Raw genomic sequence first — 19,290 nt, 5'->3', positions numbered from 1 at the left:
TGTTAGAGAATGTTGTGGGGCTTTTTCTCATGGTAGAGAATCTGGGTGGTCATTTAGTCCAAGGAAGGAGTTTGCAAAATCATAGTTGATTATACGAGCAAAGCTAACATTCAGGCTTATATGTATATAACTTTTAAACATGCATAATTCCAGGAGATGTGTAGTTTGTTCCAAAAGTAAAAACAGTTTTAACACTCTTCATCACAAAAACAATGTAGCTAAATGCTCAAAATAGGTAATACTTAGAGGTATTCCTTGCAGCCAAAAAATCAATGACATTAATTGGATACATTTTTGTGTGTGAAACAAAACAAAATACTATTTGGAACTTCCTTTTTCTCACTAAGCAACACATTTCGGGTATTCTTCCACGTCATGGTGTGTAGGCTTGTTTCCTTTTTCCAGAGACTGTGTAGAATCCCATTGTATGCTTACCCTCTATTTAACTAGTCCCCTACTGAAGGGCATCTGGGTTAATTTTGACTCTTTGCTGCAGAGAACACACTTACACATATTTGTTCTCACTCATACAGTAAACCAGGATGATCACCTACCCATCACATCTCTCAAGGCTTCCTTGGTACAATCCTTTACACTATCTGCTACTACTAACAGAAAATAATAGCAGAAATATCAGCCTTCCCCCTAGTGAGAAAAACTTGAAGCAAGATTTTTTTGTGTGGTTTAACGAAAATCATGATCTCTATGCAGAGTTACTCCATTCTACCCATTCTCCAAATGTCCATGTGCATTTTACAATGCACAGTCAATTGGAACTATAAGAAAGCATATTGTTCCTTTTTAGCAGGTGGGAAAAAAAATCGAGTTTAAACACAAAGAGATCGTCACCATATCTCTACCTTTCCTTTTGTCTAAAAAGATGTTGGAAACTGAAATAAACCACAGTTGGTTTGCCTTTACTTCCCAGGTTATGGACCTCAAAGGCCAAATGATCTACATTGTTGAATCGAGTGCTATCTTGTTCTTGGGGTCACCCTGCGTGGACAGATTGGAAGATTTTACAGGACGTGGGCTCTACCTGTCAGACATCCCGATTCACAACGCACTGAGGGATGTAGTCTTGATAGGGGAGCAGGCCAGAGCACAAGATGGCCTGAAGAAGAGGTTGGGCAAGCTGAAGGCCACCCTCGAGCAAGCCCACCAAGCCCTGGAGGAGGAGAAGAAGAAGACGGTGGATCTCCTGTGCTCCATATTTCCCTCCGAGGTTGCGCAACAGCTGTGGCAAGGGCAAGTTGTGCAAGCCAAGAAGTTCAGTGACGTCACCATGCTTTTCTCTGACATCGTGGGGTTCACGGCCATCTGTTCCCAGTGCTCACCGCTGCAGGTCATCACCATGCTCAACGCACTTTACACTCGCTTTGACCAACAGTGCGGCGAGCTGGATGTCTACAAGGTAGGGGCAGAGGAGGGCGAGGCCCATGGGACAGGCAGAAGTCACTGAGGAAAAGCACCAGAGCCAGGACCCCTAGTTACTGAGTTACCATGCAGACGAAAGGCTTTCTCTGCAAGCCGCGTCCTGGGAGCAGGCATTGTGCCTTAATCCTGTGGGTGTGCTCTAGCCAGAAATAGTGCCAAATCTGCTCAGAAACTGAGATCATTATTCCATTAAAGGACTGCCCCATTGTCTTCTCAAAGAATAAGCATAGCGTGAAGGGGTGATAGGCTGAGTGGAAGATGGGGCATAGGACCCCTGAACGGGGACAATTTAAAAGTCAGTAAATGGGACACTTGATGGTGGCAACTGAGCTGAATTATCAAGCATGGGATCATTCCAAGTATGACTTGTATGGAGAAAAGTGATCCTCTGTAAAAGGAAAAGTAGAAAAAAAAACATGGGTCTTATACAAATTATCTTCAAATAGGTTAACTCAGTATGGAGTTAATGTGATGCTTTTAATGGCTGAGTCAGAGGAAGAAAACACTGACTTAAGGCATTATTGGAGATTTGAGGCCAAAGGCAGAGACGTAGGTGCAGAGAGAGGCCTGGCTTCAAATCTAGTTCTCCACTTGTTCGGTAAGCTGAGAAAGTGAAATAGCCTTTCTCATTTCTATAACAGAGAAAGTAATATCCTCCTATGGAGCTTATACATATGAATAACATACATTATATCCCAAAAGCTTCAGGAACAGGCCTGTTGCAAAGATGATGGTAAATTGTATCAGTTATTCATGATGTAGCAGGACTTACTGGATGAGTCTACTGCAAACTGGGCATCACTCTAGGCACGTGGAAGCTCATTAGGGAAGTAATTATCCCTAATGTGTACTAGTCTTTTTTTTTAAAATGTAACTTGATTGGCTATAAGAGAACTAGTGAAATAGTTGTGTGTTTTGTGTTCTGTGTTTCTAGAATTAACTCCCCCTCCCTTTTTTTTTTTTTTTTTTTTTTACTAATTTAAAGTCTTTCACATTACTCTAGTCACTGGCATTAAGAACAAAGCACCCCTCTTATTTGTGTGGCTTGAATCCCATTTTAGTTTGCCATGTACAATCTGGCATTTTGGAGATTCATCCAACATGAAATAAGTAGATCAGTGAGGAGAAAACAAATATTATTTATGAGACTTCATAAGCCTCTGCTTTGTTCCAGTCTAGATGTCCAACTTAAAACCTTCCTTTTAAAAATTTCCAGCAGGAAATTCCAGACAGAGCCATGATCCCCTTGGGGAAAAAAAAAAAAAAAAAAAAAAACACAAAACTCCATGTATAATTACTGATAAAATAATTGGCTTTAGTTAGGTTAAGCTTGATGGCCTCTTGTGCAATTTACTATAGTTATTTGTAGATAGTTTCTATCTTGACCTTGTCTCCTCTCGGAATTGTAAGAAGAAAGCCTCACTCTCCCTTATAACTGCTACAGTGGCTAGCAGAGGTAGTGGCCCTCTTCTACAAATTTCAGCTTGTTGAAGCTAAAACAATTCAGTTATTCCAATCAAGTATTCGGAATCTGTGCTCCTTACCATGTGGATAGTAGTCACAGAGTTCCGTAGCTAATCAAGCCACAACCCAAGCTAAATAGTGAATCATCTGCTCTGTCTTTATTTCTACCTTCTCTTCACTTCTGATTTTGCATGCAAATACTTGGAGACAGCTGTGAGTAGATCAGGAAGGGTCTTCACCGGGAGATAAACGTAAGATGCACAGTATGTGTAATCATACGCTTGACTGTGAGTGTGGTGGCTTCCAAGGAATAGTCTAGCTTCCCCCGCCACACCCAGGACCTGTTTATACCAGGATTTCGTTTAATCTCATTTGCTTATTGTCTTTTCGTCTTCTTTTCATTTTTCAATTTATTCAGCTTTCATTTATTGATTGTTATAGCAGATATTTACTGTCATCCAGGATTGGTCAACTTGAGCGAGAAGATCTCCTATGTGGGGGATAGGAGGGCAGGGCTGACCAATGCCAGATTTCCATGTGACAAGGTGAATGCCTGGTTGGGAACACAGGTATACAGGTGTTATGATAGCAGAGAGAATAAGCATCTAGTAGAAGTGAGAGCACCACTTCTTTTAATTAAATAAGGTGCACTTATTGGGCCCCTGAGATACATCAGCCATTATTTTAGGCACTTTCTTATATATTCATTGATGAAGAAAATCTTACAAGAGGCACTGCCACCTGGTTCACTTGTTAGCAAATATACTGGGCACTGGTAATTTAGGAGTTAGTAAAACAGGCAGTTTGAGAGAGCTGACATTCTACTGGGGAAAAGAAGGGACAATGAGCAAATGAGTCAACTTTTAGCATTCCAATGGGTGTGCTATTCTGGATAAAGTTGAGGAGAAGAGCAGAAGGTAAGGGTGATTGCTATTTTACAGAGGGCAGGTGGGATAGGTATTTCTCACATGGTAATGTTTTAGCGGGCACTGGAGGAAATGAGGGACACGCCAAGTCGCCGTGTGCAGGTTGTTCAAGACAAAGGAATAGCAAGTGGGAACATGTTTGGTATGTTTGAGGGATGACGGGAGGTCAATGGCCCTGGGGCAAAGTAAGCAAGAGAAAGGATGAAGTAAAATCAGAGATTAGCAGAAAGGTGAAAAGGACTTTAGAGGCATTTTACGAGTTTCAGCATTGATTCTGAGCGAAATGGAGAATCACTTTCTCATTTTTCCTTTCTCATCTCCATCCCTCCACACTAGAAAGTTTGAATAAGAGGAGTGATGCGATCTAGTAAGTTACAATAAGTATTTAGAGGAGGAGAAAAACGCAGTGATTATGATTTGGTGGATTATTTGTGGATTCAAATGAACCGGTAACTTTGCCATCAGCATTGCGGTCAGATAAAATTCTGTTACAACAACAGTAATGACAATGATAACACTTGGAATTTATATAGCAGCTTGGTTTTCAATAGCCTTCCAAGCACCATTGTTCGACATCTTGATTTCTATCCCTCGTGACTAATACTCCTGTAGACCCCCTTATAGTTACTATGAGGATCCCCAAATCCTTTTGAAAAACTAGAATGTCTTAGCTTTATAGCATACATTTTTACTAAATTCATATGAAATGATTGAGCAGCGACTGTTCAAAACACTGTACTCTAAGAGGCTATAAAATCGGCAAGTGATTCCAATATCTTTAAGTAAACTGTTACAAACACGCAGTATCATTTACATTACATCATTGGCCTCTACAGAGCACTTGACATGAGGTGGAGGGAGTGAAACGCTCAGCTAGTCTGGGAGGAGACACCGCCTCCTGCTGTTGTGCTCCCAGGACCACACTGCCTTCCAGAGCAGCACCTGATGTAAGGCATCTCCACTTGATGAATTTCCTGAAAGGGAAAGCCATTTCTGAGAGTATCTGATTTACTCTGATGTTCCTGAGGGCCCAAACACTATGGTGTCTGCTCTATGACACGCACTATGATTCTTTCCGAACTTGTATTTGTAATGCCGAAAATCTATTCCGTGCAGGTGGAGACCATTGGCGACGCGTACTGTGTGGCTGGGGGACTACACAAAGAAAGTGACACCCATGCTGTTCAGATAGCGCTGATGGCCCTGAAGATGATGGAGCTCTCGGATGAAGTCATGTCTCCCCACGGAGAACCTATCAAGGTAAGGCAGATCATATATTGCCCAGCAAATGTCATGGAGAGTACATGCTTATTAATTATTTATAGTTAAAGATGAAAATAAAATTATAATTATAAATTATAATTATATATATAAAACTTATATATAATTATATATATAATTTATATATAAAATTATAATTATAATTAAAAATGCAAAGAATAGTGCCTCAGTTGGGGTCAGTTGCAGAGAGCAACTGAAGTTGTTGAAGCCGGAAGAAATTTACGATAGGGTCTTAAGGGGTGTGCAGAATCACTGAGAGGACTAACAAAGCCATCCATAAGTGAAACCTTCAAAAAAAATGACTCCCAGAGCTGCACTTGGGTCCTTGCTTTTTCTGAGATGGAGAAGCTGGCTCCAGAACTCTACGGCCACAGCCACAGCAGGAAACCACTGTGCTCAGAGAGCTGCTGCCTCTATTACTGGCTGCAGGACAAAACTGCACTTAATATAATTTGAATCAGTAACATGGAAATCCTGCATCACGACCCTCACAAGACGAGTGACTGGAAGCTGGACTCTGTGCTAAGCACGCCGTAGGAAACCCATAGGCTGCCACAGCTGTCCATGCTCTTGGAAGCCCCAGAGGTGCAGTCACAGCAGAAATCCTGGCTTCCAAATCACTTACAAGTATATTTGATTCACCAACCGAAATACATCTAGAAAATGCAGACAAGTTTAGAAAACATCATTTCCCCTGTAGGGCAGGACATTACACTCTAATGAAAATTGACTGCTAATCCACCCCAGTATTTTCCAAAACATGTAACACTCTAAAGTTTCTGCATTATCTCAAAATAATGTCTTATTGCAGATGAGAAGATAAAATGACCATGCTAGGCATTAATTTCAGAGAATACAAGATCACCTTTATTTGTCCTACTTGTAGTGAATCTGCCACTTAATTTTTATAAGACAGTCCTCGATTGATGATGTTCAGAAATGGGATTTTGAGGGCTGCCTGGGAGGCTCAGTCAGTTGGGCGTCTGCCTTTGGCTCAGGTCATGATCCCAGGGTCCTGGGATTGAGCTCCACTTTGTCTTCTTCCTCTCTCCCTGTTTCTGTTCTATCTCTCATTCTCTCTCAAGTAGATAAATAAAATCTTAAAAAAAAATAAAAAGAAATGAAAAGAAAGGGGACTTTGAAGTCCTATAGAATCCTATCTGGCATGCTATAAAATAATAGAGAAAAGAAAGAAAAAATGTAAAATACAAAACTATAATACTTAGAAGTGTAGCCTTGGCTCTCTTCATATAATAGAAGCCATATGTTGAACCCAGCCTTTTCCCTCCTTCTTACCCTACGACCCAATGGAATGGAATCAAAGTGAAAGAATAGGAAATGTTTCCTTTTTTTTTTTCAAGCTCTTTGTGTCTCCAACATGCCATTTGTATAAAGCGCCTATCACTGCTGATTTCCTTACTACCGTCCACACGCTCTGGCTTAGAAAGCTGCAGGTGGAGTGTTGATAGAAACCAGAGGGCCAAATGCGACAGGGGAAGTCGGTCAGTGCAAAGTAAATTTGGAAAAGGACTCCTGTCCCCTCCTTCCTTCTCCCAAGGCATCTGTGAGGAGACATGTGCTGTGTCAAACGTGGTCCCCAAATGGAAGATTGCACCAGCCGCTTTCTGTTCAGGACGTGCTGTGCATCTTAAATGTAGGGTCTTTTTCTTACGAATTTGAAATGAAATTTGTGAATTTGCTGGTGAACATGAAGAGTTCCCTGATAAGAAAGTTGTGGAGTTGAGAGCGAAATTCAGAACGGGAGAAGGGAAGAGAAGGAGCGGGGGTGGCATGGGAGGAACTAAAGGCCATTTACTTTATCTGCCTTGTTTGGATTGATTGATTATGAAATAGAAGGAAGTCTTACAAATTTATCAAGACAAAGCTAGAATAACTAAGTACAGAGAGAGAAACAGGTTTAACCAGGAGAGAGCCTGATCTAAATTATAAACTAAAATTGTATTTTTACAGAGAAGATAGACTTTTGCTTATATTGATCAGTTGGTATATGTACAAAAACATATTCTCCTAAAGAAGAAAATACCAGATGTAACGGATGTCTAAGCTTTGCTGATTAAGATGAGATTGTGACAAAGAAGGGACTCTAAAACTAGTTCAATCCTGTATTTTATAGATGAGGAAACACTGAGCAAGACCTAAAGAGACTCACAGAAAGTCACAGATTTTTGTGGCAGATGCAGGTCTCCTAATTCATACTATAGTGCTTTTGTTTGAAAATGGTGCAAAATTCATGATTTGACATTTTATAAGCAAATGATTCTGGAACATTCTTAGCAGATACCTAAAATCAGTTGTAAAACTAGGCAAAACTAGAGTTTTCCAAATTCTGAATAACATTAAATCGCTGAGTACTTGGCCTTTGTTTAAAATGCATATACCTAACAAAACTTTTTTTAAATTTTCAGCTAAACAGAGGACTTGAAAAGAATGAATGTTGTACCCAATTGTCATACAGAATATCCCGACTTTAGCTTACTGTTTTGTAGCAGCAATTTCAGAATTTGTACATCCCCTGAGATCAATAATTCAGAACTTATAAAAGATGCCAGTTTAAAATATTGTTTTAATTGTTCTCCAAATCACTGGTAACCTTCAGAATTCCTAAACTTTCACCCCAGCATATCCCAGACCTCACCTTAATTCTGGATATGGCCCAACTCTGGTTTTCCACGCATTTGGGCGGGTTTAACAAAAATGTGTATGTAGTCATAGTGATGCGGGTCTAAGCCACTTCAGCTCTGCTTCCTCTGTCTGTGGTGTGTTCTACTTAAGTATCACAATTCCTTTCTCCTTTCATGTTCATCATTAAGAGGGGGGAAATGTTTGCCATAAAGTTCTTTTTATCCTTTATATTCTAAGAGTGGCATCTCCTGCCCTTCTCTGACCGTGCGCTGGGAAACAACCCTTGGGGGCCAGGATTCTGTCTGTCTCCCTTGATGGACAGAGCAGGTTCCCATAAACAGAAGCGTACAGACGCTTCGCCTTGTCATTCTGGTGACTGTGATAGGAATGCATAGAAATATGTTTCAGACATTGAAGGCAGCTGAAACAAAAATGCTTTGTGGAACAGACCTAATTGCATAGTGGAGAAGAGTTAAGAAGTCTGACAGATTTTGTACTAGGAATATTTTTTGAAAGATTATATTTATTTATTTGACAGTGATCACAAGTAGGCAGAGAGAGAGAGAGAGAGAGAGAGGAGGAAGCAGGCTCCCCGCTGAGCAGAGAGCAGGATGTGGGGCTTGATCCCAGGACCCTGAGATTATGACCTGAGCCAAAGGCAGAGGCTTTAACCCACTGAGCCACCCAGACGCCCTGTACAAGTAATTTTTAACTGGATGTGAGTAGAGGGAAGCAGGCAGGATGTCTTGCAGAAGAGCAGAATGGTGTACGGACAGCAGAGGGTAAAATCATATAAAGGGCATTCATCTGGTATGGACCAGTGATCGAGAAGTGTTTTACCAATGATGAGGACATTGTGTGACTTTGGGCTTTCAGATGCGAATTGGACTGCACTCCGGGTCAGTTTTTGCTGGCGTTGTTGGCGTTAAAATGCCTCGTTACTGTCTTTTCGGAAACAATGTCACCTTGGCGAACAAATTTGAGTCCTGCAGTGTTCCACGGAAAATCAATGTCAGCCCAACAACATACAGGTACAGTTTGCACTAAATGTCAAATCCCTTCTTTTCACTTATACACTGTTGTCTTGTTTTCCCATTGGTTTATATTATCCTCCATAGCATTTTCTTGCTTAGATAATCTGACAAGAAAGAGAAAAGCAGTAACTTTACTATCCTCGCCTTTTTAAAAATTACTCAGCCTCCTGAGAAGTCTGAGGTGCTTGTTGCCCAGGGGGCTCCTTGACTCACGTCCCATCTTCCTCCATTGTTCTTCTCAAAGCACGGATTCATGCTCTCCATACTTGGTTGGCCGTTCGGACAGCAGCACCTTCCGGCGCTGGCCACCCAGATTTAGCCTGGGCCCCACAACTTACAGGGCATGGTCCTCAACATGCCTTTAGCTCAGATGCCAGACGGGGAGACGTTCCATCTCATGTTAAGAATCCAGTTCTAACAGAAAAGCTTGAATGGCAAAATGTGTTCCAGACATAAGTGGTAGCTAACGTACCAAACTATATCCAGAAAGTTATCATTCCTGTTCTCAGAGAAAGCTATTTTATAGCATCTTCATTCTCCTGAAAACTTCACAGCCTTTCTTTTTAGAGTTGATAACTTCTTTTCCTGTTTCACCAGAGAAGACAGGAATGCATCTGATAAGTGCATCACCACCTTCGCCCAGGGGCAGACCCCATCAGGCTAGTTACCCACCCCCTCCAGAGCCCTGGTCACAGACTCTTGCTCTGGTGACAGTGCCGCCATCTTGCCTGCTCCTCCTCCAGACGATCCCCCCAAGTTTGCTCTGAGTGTGACCACTTCTCGCTTTCTCAAGAACTTGTCTCCTGAAAATACCTGGCTTCTCTCCATGATTAGTTTCTCCAGTGAAGTGATTATTCCCATCAGAAAACAGGCGTGTCTTCCTATTAGACTTCTTAAAATAGTATCTTCCTTGTTTCCAAGCATATTTCAGCTACCCACCCCCAACACCGCCACCATAGTTTTGTTCTTTTTCCAGCAAAACTCATTGCAAGAGTTCTTCATACTCACTGGCTCTATTTTTTTTTAAACCTCCCATTGGCTCTCTGAGTCACACCAATCAGCATGTGTCTCTTGCACTCCACTGACATGGTTCTTAATGGGGTCATCGGTGTTCCTTGCTAAAATCATGGTCAGTTCCTCCCCCTTATCTTCCTCAACATCTCAATGGCAGCTGAATAGCTTGAGCAGTCCCTCTGTTGAACATTTTTTCCTTAGGCTTTTGTGACTCCACACTCACCTCGTTTCCTCATTACCCTGACTTCATCGTCTCAGTGTTTTGTGTTGTTGCTCTTTTCCCCACCATACCTTCAAAGTGCCCGGAGCTCTGTCCCCATTGTCTTCTGTGTCTGAATTTTATTGACTCACAGGTTTTTTGTTTGTTTGTTTGTTTTCTGTTGTTTTTTGTTGTTTTATTCTTAGCCCATCCCACAATTCTTCACTAAGCTACAGACTCATATATCGTATTCTATATTTCTGCTCAGATGGCTAATTGACAAATTTAAATTATCTTGATCATCTTAGAACCAGTATTACATACAGTAGCCTGATGAAATCCACTCCCCTCCCAGCCTAGCTTGCTTTATCAATCTCCTTAAAATGGCACCACCATCTTAGACTCTAAATCTCAGGGCGGTCATCGCTTTCTCCCCCTCGCAGCTTACCACATCCACCCACAGATTATATCCTGAATACATCTTTTTTCACTTTCTTCCGCACCACACCCCAAGGCACGCCTCCCTCCTCTGTCCCACCCCAGCCAACCCAGGATCACCCTCACTCTTCTGCTTGCTTTCTGGTCCACCTCCTCCCCGCAGTCCATCCCCCACACAGCAGCCAGATCGTCTCTCTCAAGTATAAATCCAGTCTCGTCACTCCTGCGTCAAAACCCCCGCAATGGCTTCCCATTGCAGCCAGAATAAAATTGAAGTATGTTACCAAATGAGGCCAAAATGTCCTCTTTGATCAATGTCCTGCCAGCCTGTGTTGTGTCACTTTATTTTCTTCCACTTTCTCCTTCGCTCACTGCCACCCTGCCACCCTGGCCTGCCTTTTTCCCTTCAGACTTGCTACACCCATTCCTGAATTGAGGATACTGGCTGTGCCTCTGCTTTCTCCTTGTTCCCTGGATCATCCTGCGTCATCTTCTTCCTCATAATTAGAGCTTAAGTCGAATGTCACCCCTTCAAAGAGACACTGGTTAGTTAACTGCCATAGCTAGAGGAACAACTTTAGCCTCACACGCCTCACATTATTTTATTTTTTCATCTTCTTAGCTCACACATGTGTCTGCTTCTTAGCTCACACCTGTGTCTGAAATGGTGTTTTCTTTCCGTGTTTATTGCCTGCCTCCCCTCAGAGTGTGTCAGCCTCTGGTGGTCTACACTTCATAGCCCCAGTTCCCAGATCAGTACCTGGGATGCGGTAGGAAAGCAATAAGTATTTATTGATTGACAGACCACTCTTTGATATGAAAATGAGTCACTCTAGCATGAGAATTGGAAAAGTCCTTGGAGATAGTTGTAATAGTAATAGCCTCAGAGTCTTCCCAGATAAGCCATGTAAGGAGAGGAACTCAAGTCCTTAGAGGATATGACTCTGCTTTCTGGAGGAAGTGAGGTTGATAGTCCTGAGATAACTTGAGTAGTTTCTTGTCATTTCACTGCTATTGAGTGTTCAATAATGTAATATATGTGTATGGACACCATGAGGAGTCCTTGGGTGTGTATGTATCCTTAAAACCAAACCTTCATATAGAAAAAAGAGTATTTTCTAGTTCTTCTATTTTAATTGTTTTCAGGAATTACGAGACAAAACTTTTCAAATTCTTCCTTTGTTTCATTTTTCAAAGCCTGGTTGTCTTAAATCTTGATAGGAGACATTGATATCTGCTACTCTTTTTACTCCCAAAATGTACTTTAAGATCTCGTGTCTTCCAACAGAGTATTATGACACTTTGATACACATCTTCAGCAACAGGAGAAGGCTCATAGCTTAAATGCTTAGGTTCATCATATAGGCAATGTTACTGGACATGCACATACAAGATTTTACACCATACATAGTGCCACCTTCCTTTTAATAAATTATTTTTTGATTATAATAGTAATATATGCTCTCTCATTTTAGAAAATTTACAATGTCAGAAAGTTACAAAGGAAATAAAAACAGTTGATAATCTCACTATCCAGAGACAGTAACTATTCACATTTTTGTGTTTTTTTAAAATTATTTCTTAGTATGTATTTTTATGCACATCTATAAAGGATAATGAAAATTTAATCGATACTGAACATCAGTGTTTTTACTAAATTTCTTTCTATCTTTTGTAGACAAATAAGGTATTTTTTTTCCTTTTTTAATTTACTTACCTCTTGCTTTCATATAAGAAATATATATGTCTTCTCTAAAGGGCAAGTGGTAGTTAAAATGCTTTATTTAGGCAAGAAATAAGTATTTAATGTGGAATACGTTTAGCCACATTTTAAAAGTCTTTCTTCTAAAAACTATCTTATTTTTTTCTCCAAATGATAGGAAAATTTAGAATTGATAATATAAATTTCAATCAAAAGTACAGGCTTTGTGAAATTTAACAACTGGATTGTGAAATAGAGACATAAATCCAGTTCTATCAAAGTTTGGGACAAACAGTAGACTCCACTAAAAGTGGTACAAATATAAAAGCTAATTATTTCTTTGGAGAACTTCACGGTTGAAATCTGGGGTGACACTTGTCAAAAAAAATTATATGTACACATGTAACTGTATCCTTGGTACACTTATAAAACTTGTAAATTCAGGATACAGAATACGTACCCAAACACGCACAAAAAATCCTTCAAAATCCTAAACTTCAAATCTTACCTTTCACTCCGGGGTCTAATTAGTAATTTAGAATGTTGCTGTGTTACGACAGTTACACATTCCTTCATTCTAAATGGCACCAGGAGTTTTATTTTCAGGGACAATGTTCTGCCCTCTTGTTTGATCTCACTGAAGTGCAGAAAACTGGGACGAGACTAAATATTGTCCAAGTTTCAGGTCAGTGGATTAATGAGACAGGTTTATGTGGTGATCCAGGGATCATTAAAGACAAAAATGGCAGCTGAGGGATATAAATGGATACTGCCCAGGGTGGGTGGGAAAGTACAACCAGGAACTGCTGTTTGCAAGAAAGATCTGAGAACCTAATAAAAGATAAACAAGACTTCAGTTCTGTAAAGGGAAGGAACAAAGAGAAGAAAGAGATTATAGAGAGCTGACAGAAAAAAGGAGAGTTATTATGACAATTTGGGGAAAATGGTATCTGGTCAAGAGAGAGTAAAGGAAACTCCCACCATATGTGGATATCTGCCCTGAAACTTTTGTTGCTTTTCTTGGCTCTGGCGTCCATGAGACTTTCATCTGAGTGGTATTATTTTTCCAACCTCTTTTCCTTAAAACTTCTGATCTTTTTGGTACACCAGGGTGGCACAGATGATTAAGCATCAGACTCTGAGACTCAGTTCAGGTGGTGATCTCAGGGTGGTGATCTCAGAGTCTGGAGATTGAGCCCCACATCAGGTTCCACGCTGAGCACTGACCCTGACTAAGATTCTTTTCTCCCTCTGCCCCTCTTCCCTGCATGCTCTCTGTCTCTCTCAAATAAATAAATAAATCTGTAAAAAAAATATGATTTTTTCTTAAAGATGATTTAATGAACATTTCTAGCTCCGTGACACTCTAATTGTGTTTACCTGTAAGTTTCTTTAAGAAGGATAGAATTTGTATTCAGAAGACAGGCTGTACAGTCCCAAACACAGAGCTTTTCAGAGGAGTCTTCGTGAGCAAGGCACTTAAATTCAAATGGTATACTTTAAAGCCACTTCCAAGTGCTGAATGTTTTACATAAATTTAAACATAAGGTTATGATTATAATCACCATATTCATTAGGAAAGTCTGGGTTGATATAGACAGAAAAAAGAAAGGTCTTAATTTTATATATTGTTATTTATCAAACCTTTATAGTTTTATGCACTTTATAAGTAATTTTTAAACATTTTAAACCTACAGAAAGAAAAATTAAAAAAAAAAGAAAATATGACACCCATGGCCACCCGTGTGACCAATACTAATATTTAATAAATGTCAGTATTCTGTCATTTTTCTTTCACATCCCTGTTTTATTTTTTTTAAGATTTTATTTATTTATTTACTTGACAGAAAGATCACAAGTTAGCAGAGAGAGAGGGCGAGGCAGACTCGCCACTGAGCAGAGAGCCTGATGTGGGGCTCGATCCCAGGACCCTGAAATCATGACCTGAGCCGAAGGCAAGCAGAGGCTTAACCCACTGAGCCACCCAGGGCCCCCCAGATCCCTGTTTTATTAAAAAAAAAAAAACAAGAAAGAAAGAAAGAAAATTTGCACCCTCTCCCCACAAACCACTGCTATCTCACAGGCTGGACTCTGTGTGCCCCTTAGGGTTTGTAGGAGCAGCTGAGAGCATACATTTCCCACAGACAGGAGGGCTCCCAAAGAGAGGCAGGAAGGCACCGAGAAGAGCAGGCTCAGCAGCTTCTCCCAAACTCACTACCAGGAAAGAAAGTGGGCAGAGAGAGGCCAAGAGTGTCACTCTCATTTAGGTTCCTCCAGGTAGAAAAACAAAACCAGAGGAAAATAGATGCCCGTCCAACTTGTCCATATCCTTTCACGACTTGCCTTAAATCTGCTGCCTATTATGTTTTTGAGGTTTTTTTTTTTTTTTTTTTTGATGAATTGTAAACTTAGTTCATTTAGTTAAGCTGGTCCTAATGCAGCATTTTGCGGGTAAACCAGCATTAGGAGGAAAGTGGAGAGTCTTTGATTTTTAACATTGACCCATTTCTGTGGCGTATGTACTCCCACCACAGCAGGTTTCAGCCACAGATGGTTTAATTGTCCCATAAAAATCCCTGAATGTTTAGCAGTTGGCTCTCATAGGCCAGTTTGAGCCAGGTCTAGCAGTACAGGTCTGTGTACTCTAGAGCTTGAATAAGCCATGGAGAGCTATACTACACCCCACAGATTGCCAGACCATAGGCTATGTCCAGCCCAGCTTCACTAACCATCCATTCGCTGTCCAAATTGGTCTTCCCAATTTATATCCCACCAACAGTATATGAAGGTTTCTGTTCCCCAGATGTTACCAATATGATGAGTGTGAACTGATAACTAATTGACGCTTATCCCATCATGTTTAATCTATCTATTTAATCTTCACAGCTGTCCTAAGAGAACTGTACTATTTTTACTCCATCTTAAAGGTTAGAAAACAGACATCTTTGCTGCTACCTCAGCCTAGATCCACCAGACTTTGAAGCTTATACTTTTAATACTATGAAATTAGAAACTTCTTATTATGTATTACCAAATATTATGCCTTATAAATAATAGGCATGCAGATATTTATGGATCATGACTAAAGCATCATTTCATTAATTATTTTGCAGATTGCATATTTATTGATGAAGCTTTTTAAAATTAGCTAATTGAATATTCACATGTTCTTCTCTACTTGAGTTCTGCCATTTTTGAAACCTAGATTTCTATTTGGTTGGTTTCTTCAGTACATAGGGTGTCCCGGTACCAAATCTAATGCAGCGCCATCTTCTGTTACATTAAGGCATGACGTCACAAGCTGATGAGGCGGAGGTCATGGTCTGGTCGGGAATGTATAATATGTGGTTTTCTGTGGAAGTTGGTTTAGGGCTCAGAACTACCAACATTTCCTGTCCTGAGTACATATACCTGAATAATAAGTTAGAGAAATGCTTACTAACTTTGCATTTGGGGCACCTGTGTGGCTCAGATGGTTGGGCGTCTGTCTTTGGCTCAGCGCATGACCCAGGATCTAGTCCTGGGATCTAGCCTTGCATGGGGCTCCCTGCTCAGCCAGGGAGCCTGCTTCTCCCTCTGCCTCTGCCTCTCTCTCTCTCTGTGTCTTTCATGAATAAATAAATAAAATCTTTAAAAAAATTAAAAAAAAAAAGTTTGCTTTTGACAGAAAGCTAAGGAAGGAAATAGAAAGAGGAACAAGTAACTTCATCAGTAGGACTGGAACTTAAAATGCATTTAACTTGTATGTGGAATTTAAGAAACAAAACAAACGAGCAAAGGGGAAAAGAAAGAGAGAGAGAGCCTTTCTCTCTCAGGCAAGCCAAGACACAGACCCTTAACCACAGAGACCAAACTGTTGGTTACCAGAGGGGAGGTCGTTGGGGGAGTGGGGGAGATAGGTGATGGGGATTAAAGAGTGTACTTATGATGAACACTGGTTGTTGTATGGAAGTGTTGAATCACTATATTATGCACCTGAAACTAATATTACACTGTATGTTAACTACTTGGGATATAAATAAAAACTTTTTAAAAAACTGAGCAAATACAATAAAGTGAGTTTACTGCAGTGGACAAGTAGTTAATAGCAAATAATAAAATGTGGTAAACAGATAAATATAAGAAGAAATATTTCAAATACCAGACAGTAAGAAGAGTGTTAATTTGTATAATTAACTTTCCTTTTAGTCTTACTAACCTACAGTTCATAAAAATTCTATCAAGAGATTCATATGTTATTTTCACATCATATATATGTATGTCACATTATATATAGAAATATATATCACATTATATATATGATGTGTGTGTGTGTGTGTATCTTTTTTTAAAGATTTTCATTTATTTATTTGACAAAGAGAGACATAGCAAGAGAGGAACACAAGCAGGGGGAGTGGGAGGAGGAGAAGCAGGCTCCCACAGAGCAGGGAGCCCTATGTGGGGCTTGATCCTAGGACCCTGGGATCAAGACCTGAGCCAAAGGCAGACGCTTAAAGACTGAGCCGCCAGGCTTCTCTATGTAATATATCTTATACAGAACTTTTCTTTCACAACCTCTTGTCCTAGATTACTTCCCCATAATATATACAAAATAAATGAGCCAATAAATGAACAATGTCTTTTCTCTTTCAACTTAGGAAGCCTTATTCTAGAACACTATGTTTATGGATGGGGTTGGGGGTTTTTTGCTATTATTAGACTTTTGGATTATTTTGCATTTTTTCCCACTACTGTGAATTTACTGTTATATGAATTATTGATTTTATCTTTACAAAAATATTTAATATATTTCCTAATGTGAGTGAAATACATTATTTGGAGAATTTTCTTTTGTTTTTGTGAATCAATTCTTCTTTGTTCTTCTGTGAAGATATTTTTAAAATCATTGGGATCTTTCTGCCAATCACACTGAAAATGGTTGGTTTATTAATACAGACAGTCCCCAGCTTTCGATGGTGCAACTTAATGATTTTTTAACTTTACAGTGGTGGGAAAACCATATGCATTCAGTAGAAACCATAGTTTGAATTTCAAATTTTGATCTTTTCCCTAACTAATGATATGCCACATGACAGTCTTGTTCACAATCAGGAGGATGAACAACTGATAAACTTAACTATTCTGTTTTTCACTTTCAATAAAATATTAACTAAATTACATGAGCTATTAAACACTTTATTATTAAATAGACCATGTATTAGAGGATTTTGCCCAACTGCAGGCTACTTTAAGTGTTCTGAGCACAGGGATGCCTGGGTGGCTCAGTTGGTTAAGCACCTGCCTTTGGCTCAGGTCATGATCTCAGGATCATGGATCAAGGCCCACATCAGGTTCTTTGATCAGTGGGTAGTCTGCTTCTCCCTTTGCCTGTGCTGCTCCCCCTACTTGTACTCTCTCTTTCTCTCTCTCTCTCTGTGTCAAATAAATAAATAAAATATTTAAAAAAAAAAAAAAGTGTTCTGAACACATTACGGCAGGCCAGGCCAAGCTATGATGTTCCTAGGTTAGGTGTATGAAATGCATTTTCAATTTATAGTATTTTCAGTTTATGACATTTTCAACTTATGAAGATGTAACCCTATCATAAGTCAAGGAAGATCTGTTTGTCAGGAATATTGATTTAGTTAAGTTGTTTTTTCTTGAGTAGACGGTTACATCTGTATTAGATTCTAATTTTAATATTTTTATTTTAATCTTTTCAGATTACTCAAAGACTGCCCTGGTTTTGTGTTTACCCCTCGATCAAGGGAGGAACTTCCACCAAACTTCCCCAGTGAAATTCCTGGAATCTGTCATTTTCTGGAAGCTTATCAACCAGTAACAAATTCAAAACCGTGGTTCCAGAAGAAAGATGTTGAAGATGGCAATGCCAATTTCTTGGGCAAAGCCTCAGGAATAGATTAGCAAAATACATATCTGCTTATTAGTCTTTGGGTTTTGACTCCTATGAGCAGGTGCGGAATCTCTGAAAGCACTTTATGATTGCGGATGACTAAGAACAGTATTAAAATTTTAGGAGCTAAATCACGATCTACTTTTTCTTCCACTTAACATGATAAAAATGTATTCACTTCAACACTTCAAGTCTTCAGAAGAGAAAAAAAAAAAAGGAAAGGAACCTCAAAAATGACCTCTGGGGGATATTTCTGTTACTATCCCCATCACTTATCACCTGTACTCACAATTTAGCATATTGTACATATGTCAGATAGGTGTAGTGCCCTGACCTGCACGGTCCGATGGAGTGACCTGTAGTCTTGTGTCCTGGTGGAATGCCGTGGTTGTGAAAGTGCATTTGTGATAGTGTGCCCCCACAAAAGCTATCCAAATAGAAATTAGAGTCTTTGGTACCATTAGCTCTTTGAACCTTTCAGCTCTGCATTTTATTATATTTCTTCATTTCACTGTTGGTGTATGTAACAAAATAGGTTGGGTATTTTTTTCTGTTGCACTTTTTTTTTAAGGAAATAAGCAATTATGGGTTAGATGCAATATGACTATAAAGTAGTTCTTCTATAAATATCAAAGTTTGTTTTATAAAAATATCTGCCATAATGTAATGTGTCATATCAATAAATACTACCTTTTGTTTGACATTTTTATATTCTGCACTTTTGTGAAGGCTATATTAATTCTTATTAGTAGTTTAATTCCTAGTAATTCATTTTTGTGTCATGATATTTGGGATAAATGAGGGTTATAGCCTATATTAAAATGCAATAATATCATTCTAATTTAATTTAATGAGAATCAACATGAGAGTAAAGAGGGATATGGATATACCATAATGTCCAGAAGTAAAACATTTAAGCACACACACCCAGAAATTTGGATTTATATCAGCAGACATCCTGCATTGCCATCCCGAGCCGTACAAAGTTCCAGTGAGAAAACCTAAGTTCAGAAGTGGGAAATGAGACTTGTTCTTTTTGCTAATAGCTTATTTTTAAATTTGTGTTGGACACTTTGGTGTGTACAGATGTCCTAAGAGTCATCAAGTTTTCTTCTCAAAGTACACATTTGTGAATTTTTTTTAACTCTAGTTGAATGATCTCAATCTTTTTTTGAAGAGAATGTTAGTATTGATGAAGAAGATGATGCTATGGTTTCATTAAGAAAATTCTTAAACATTTTTCTGGAGTTGGAACTTCT

At 39.4% G+C, this 19,290-nt stretch overlaps 1 protein-coding gene across 9 annotated transcripts in view; it reads left to right on the top strand.

Moving 5' to 3' along the window:
* Nucleotides 1–18,732, top strand: part of GUCY1A1 (guanylate cyclase 1 soluble subunit alpha 1) — a 61,056-nt gene extending 42,324 nt beyond the window's left edge. For all 9 annotated transcript variants that reach the window (XM_059374812.1, XM_059374781.1, XM_059374826.1 and 6 more), the window contains 4 exons: nt 929–1,414; nt 4,944–5,087; nt 8,628–8,782; nt 17,841–18,732. In XM_059374812.1, the coding sequence (XP_059230795.1) occupies nt 929–1,414; nt 4,944–5,087; nt 8,628–8,782; nt 17,841–18,042 (987 nt within the window). In that variant the 3' untranslated portion in view covers nt 18,043–18,732. The remainder of the gene's footprint in view (nt 1–928; nt 1,415–4,943; nt 5,088–8,627; nt 8,783–17,840) is intronic.
* Nucleotides 18,733–19,290: the final 558 nt, after the last annotated feature.

This window comes from Mustela nigripes, chromosome 1 (genome assembly GCF_022355385.1).
Source record: "Mustela nigripes isolate SB6536 chromosome 1, MUSNIG.SB6536, whole genome shotgun sequence".
Classification (NCBI taxonomy): domain Eukaryota; kingdom Metazoa; phylum Chordata; class Mammalia; order Carnivora; family Mustelidae; genus Mustela; species Mustela nigripes.
This window is presented reverse-complemented; position numbering and strand designations above follow the sequence as displayed.